Below are 4,936 nucleotides of genomic sequence, written 5' to 3' on the forward strand. Positions count from 1 at the left end.
GAATTTTATTCACAAGTCATAGTTAATATTGTCATATTCTATCTATGAGTTTAAATTGACAGATTGACTTATATTTTTTTCTGACCTTCTTAGTGTCACGCACAGTTTTATGAACTATATATAAACATTTCAACTTGGTACAAAATTGATCATAACGTGACTATAATAATTGTTAATAAATAAATATAATGTTCTTGGAATGGCACATAATACACATAAACATCATTATGTAACATAAATACAGTGTGTAAATACATTTTACAAAAAAAAAAAAAAAAATGGTTAATGAGCAATGATATGAATGATAAATCATACTTAAAATCAACATTTTATCAATACTTCATCCAAAATTTGTAAATATTATCGTATGTTTCATCTTTATCAAAACAATTGACACAATATTGTGTTTACATAAAAATTTAAGTTTATTATGCAATTCAATTACACAAAAAAACTGTAAGTAAAAAAAAAACTATGAGTACTATTTGTATTTTGACAAATTTGAAGTATTGATAAAATATTGTTTGTTTTCTAAAAATGTAATTATCACAATAATATAATAAAAATATTATACCAATATAACAAATTGATATCAATATAAAAATATAATATATATTTTACATTGGCCATCATTAAACGATTCTTAGAAGTATAAAATAATAAAGAATAAATATTGCACATAAAAGTTGATTGGTTGTTCAATTCCAAATTAATTGGCCAATTTCATACTAAATTTCTTTGTATCTAGATAAACAATTTTAGTAGAAAAAAATATATTAATAAAAAATTAACAATTTGTTGTTCAAATAAAACGGTAACGCACATTTGGCACACGGAATGCTTAATAATAATCACAACATTAATAAAATGTCAAATATTTGCTATAAAATAAAACTAAATAAATACACTACATTTTTTTTTCCGAGTATGACTACTCTCAAAAAATTGGTATGTATGTATAATGTTTAAGACAAATAATAATAAACTTATTTTTAATAATCAAATTTTTTTAGATTGGTAATTGCGAGGTTTTAAAATGTCTCACCGATCATCAAGAGATTTATCGACTTTAAAGAATGATAACGTGCCCATAATCAACGTGATCACTAACAACGATAATTGCACGTACATTCCAAAGTGATTGCTGTAGAAGAAACTAATGGCAGCAGCTATCGACTATAATAACAATGTTTAACCACAAATACAAATTACAAAATGTGTATGGAACCAATGCACGGTAGACAAAAGTCAGTTTTACATGGTCAAAAATCGTTGAAATAAATCTATTTTTGTTTCAGTAGCTTAAGCTGTTGAAGTATTGTATAATTTAGGCAGTGAAATAGTATTACAATATAATACTTTTTTATACAACAAATTGTAGAACTTTAGAAAAAATGTATTCAAATTATAAAACTTTACTTTAAATGAAACATAATAGATATACATTTTTTGTTTTAATATTTCCTCGACGTAAGTATTTAAAAAAAATAATTAACGGTCGCACAAAGCCATATTCTTGGAAACATTTTAAAATTTGTGATGCATCAGTTTAACTAAGAAAATCAATTTATAAATGCATATTATCTAAATTTTACAGTACTTTAACAGTTATAAAGCTTTGGAAATCAATAAATTCATTATTTTGAATATATGGCCATCAAAAACTGATTTTCGCGCATTGACAGAATATTATAATATAGATATTCTTATTCTTACTTGCATAAACTTGAACAAAGCCATTGCCGGTGCACTGTTTTCGGAATATTTTTTTCCGATTACGTTATAAATTTGTGTGTTAAAACAACTATCGCCAAAACCCAAGAGAAAACTACACAATATCGCAATATACTGACTGTAATAATAAAATTAATTAAATTAAATGGATTAATTATTAATTAAGTAATTAATTATTTTACTAAAAGATCACTTACTTGGGTTCGATAAAAGATTTGGCACTCGTATCGCCAAACGGAGATTCATTTGGTAAATTAATGAAAATTAATCCATACGCAACAATATTGGTAACAAATCCGAGTGCAATCACTGCCGAATGACCAAAGCCTTTAGACCCAACTTCGGTAGTAGTGGCTTTTTTACCCAAAATACTAAACAGAAATCCGCCTAATAACAAAAAACAATGTATTAAAAATCATTTGTTTAAATTATAACAGTTATTTAAAAAACTACCTAAGATTTCTCCGACACCAATAAAGATACCCGATAGACCGACCAACTGTTTACTGTTAGGTCCTATTGCTGTAGTGAATCCAATGCTGGAACTGTAGACGCCGCTATAAAATGATAAATGTAACCCTGCAAAACATTTTTGAAAAAACCATCGTAATTATTTAAGTAATTTAAACACAACATATTTGTCATAACTTATCAAAGTGATCACTTTTGTTAACATTAATGATTCACCTGTAAAAAAGAATGACATGTTTAATAGACACATGTCTTCGGTTAAAAAAAGCGCAAATGAATTTTTCATTTCTTTAACTACGCTAAGAGGTATTCCTTGTTCGTTTTCATTCCCTTCGGAGCTTACGGGCGATCGCAAGACCAAAAACATGATTGTGCCCAAAAAGCAGACACTGATTAAGACAGTGAACAATAACGTTCTAGTAGATGCATCCAAATTAGTTTTGTCATGGAGCACAAAAAACACAAATGTGTTTCCCAAAAACATACTAAACAAAAAATATAAAGCCAAGTGAATGACGGGACACAGTACAATAATTAAAGATCTCGTTTCTACCTCGATTGCAACAATGCCCAAAATATTCCAGAGTTCCTAGACATAGTCGTGGAGTCTGAGTTTAACGTAAGGTAAGTTCCTTGACCTGTCCAAATAATGGACGCTCCGAATCCAATCAAGGCGGACATCAGGTATAGCAACATAGTCGTTGGCCAAAGAAATGATACTAAGAATAAGCTAAAATAAATTTTTTTTATGTTAATGGTATGAATTCAAAATTTACATTTTTAGTAAATTGTAATTCACTTACGTGTAACAACACGCTCCGACAAACATGGACATTCTAGACCCAGCGAAACTTATGATTGACGGTGATATCCAGTTGCATAATGCAAAAAATCCATAAATGATGGCCAAGCTTGTGTACCCGTCACCAGTAAACGACGGAAAATCATTTTGAATACTTTTCAGTACAGTTTTCTAAAAAAAAATATAGCAAAGTTTATTTAACAAATTTATTAATGTCAATTAAGTATAACACATGTAGTTTGGTTTTATATGCATTAATAATGATTATTTTCAAAATGTTAATGTAAAATTTACCACACGCCAATTTTTTAAAACTTATTTATAGTAATTCTCATACTAATTTCAAAGGTAGAATTAGACATCTTCGACTTCGCTGGTTTAAAAGTTATGCTAGTCATACATACGAGCGGGAGCTGAGAGACAATGCAGCGATGATAGTGAAAAACTCGGCAATTTTTTGCACATAATATCAAATTTGACTAACCCTTTTAGACATTTTTTTTTTAACACACCTATGGATTTTTATGTGTTGGTTGTGAGTAAGTAATAAGAAATTTAATTTGTTTGTGAATCAAAATAATTTGTATTGCCAAAATTCATTTAACTATAACTTTGGAACCAGGAGTGACCAAATTTTTGATTTGGGATACAAAGCTAAAGAAAAAAAAACTTAAGAGTATCTACACTTCATGCAAATACATCAATACATGATTATGTCATGATAATTGTATGATTATTTCCGATCTATAATTTCCTTGCGATATATGATGCTAGTATAGTCTTAATTATATGTTCTGGCCAAACGTTTTATAATATCTGGCCTTAAACGATTTATCAATATTTAACATTTCTCATAAATAAATTTCCGTGGTTCACCAGTAATCAAGTGCCTACCTAACAATTTAATTTGGCTATCCTTATATACATATATATATATATATTGTTATATCCTTATATCCTAATATATCCTTTTATACCCTATATTATTTTTTAAAACTCGGTCACAGGCGCTCAGTTTGCTAGGCGAGCAATTGTTCGGTGAAAAGGAACCGCCATCCTCTCTCCGGCAACGGATTGACGACCCATCCCGGAAGCGAATTCGTCAAGAAACCATCTCATGATGGCAGCGTTGGGCCTCCATGGCTCGTTAAACTACATGATTATACTTATATTATGGAGTACCTAATTAGGAGTACCTAATTAGGTGTATCTAATTTGGAGTACCTTATCTTTTATCTCTAATATATAACTACTTACAACCGCTCAAAATAACACACACAAATTTTCCTCGGTAACATTCAGCGTGATGCACGCACAGAGTTTCGTATTGACCCCAGTCAAAAGATATATAATATACATGTCAAAAATCCACAATAGAGAAAATAAAATTAGTATTAACAGGAGAGTAGTTTTTTTGCAAAACTTTGAGCAGTAACAGTTGAATACTTGATTTTTTTAAATATTTTATTTGCTTACTTCAATATTTCCCATCGTTTGAAATGCCGTAAAAACGAACATGAACGACAAGCCCAAAAGGCTTACATTGCATAATCTCCTGTCCATTTTGTTAGTAATTGTCACCTTTAGCTAACAAAAATTCTGCAATAAAAACCAATAACAATATTATGACATACTTGGCGTTTATTTAACAACTTTTATAATATTAGTTAAAATAAAAAATAATAAAAAATATTGATAAAAACGTTTCACGTCAACACTTCACGTTCACTGTAAGTATATAAACTGCAGTCTGCAGCACTGCTGTCTTCTCGTTCTTTTCTAAAATATGGAGGGGTGTAATAAATCATACAAGTATTATAATACCACCAATCAAATTATTATTAATATGGGCAAAAGTCTTGAAAAGATAACATTACAAAATAGGTACTGTTTTGCCGGAACACAAAAAGTATGATAGTAACATCTACT

The 4,936-nt window shown here is 29.1% G+C and overlaps 1 protein-coding gene across 2 annotated transcripts; it reads right to left on the minus strand.

The window, feature by feature from the left end:
• Positions 1-503: 503 nt before the first annotated feature.
• LOC126833306 (UNC93-like protein MFSD11) lies at positions 504-4,936 on the minus strand. 2 transcript variants are annotated; one of them, XM_050564562.1, is made up of 10 exons: positions 4,711-4,936; positions 4,484-4,606; positions 3,009-3,178; positions 2,759-2,935; positions 2,422-2,690; positions 2,188-2,313; positions 1,932-2,121; positions 1,717-1,852; positions 1,046-1,176; positions 504-744 (listed from the first exon to the last, which is right to left on the minus strand). In XM_050564562.1, the coding sequence occupies exons 2-10, from the start codon at positions 4,568-4,570 to the stop codon at positions 729-731; spliced, it is 1,302 nt and encodes a 433-aa protein (XP_050420519.1). In that variant the 5' UTR covers positions 4,571-4,606; positions 4,711-4,936; the 3' UTR covers positions 504-728. The 2 variants fall into 2 exon arrangements, with proteins under 2 accessions (XP_050420519.1, XP_050420517.1); XM_050564560.1 differs by having other exon boundaries at positions 505-744; positions 4,484-4,935.

The sequence above is a fragment of the Adelges cooleyi genome, unplaced genomic scaffold (genome assembly GCF_023614345.1).
Source record: "Adelges cooleyi isolate 19-005CV unplaced genomic scaffold, UGA_ACOO_1.1 ACOO_flye_CR_arks_rails_tigmint_CR_PRNA_2, whole genome shotgun sequence".
NCBI lineage: Eukaryota > Metazoa > Arthropoda > Insecta > Hemiptera > Adelgidae > Adelges > Adelges cooleyi.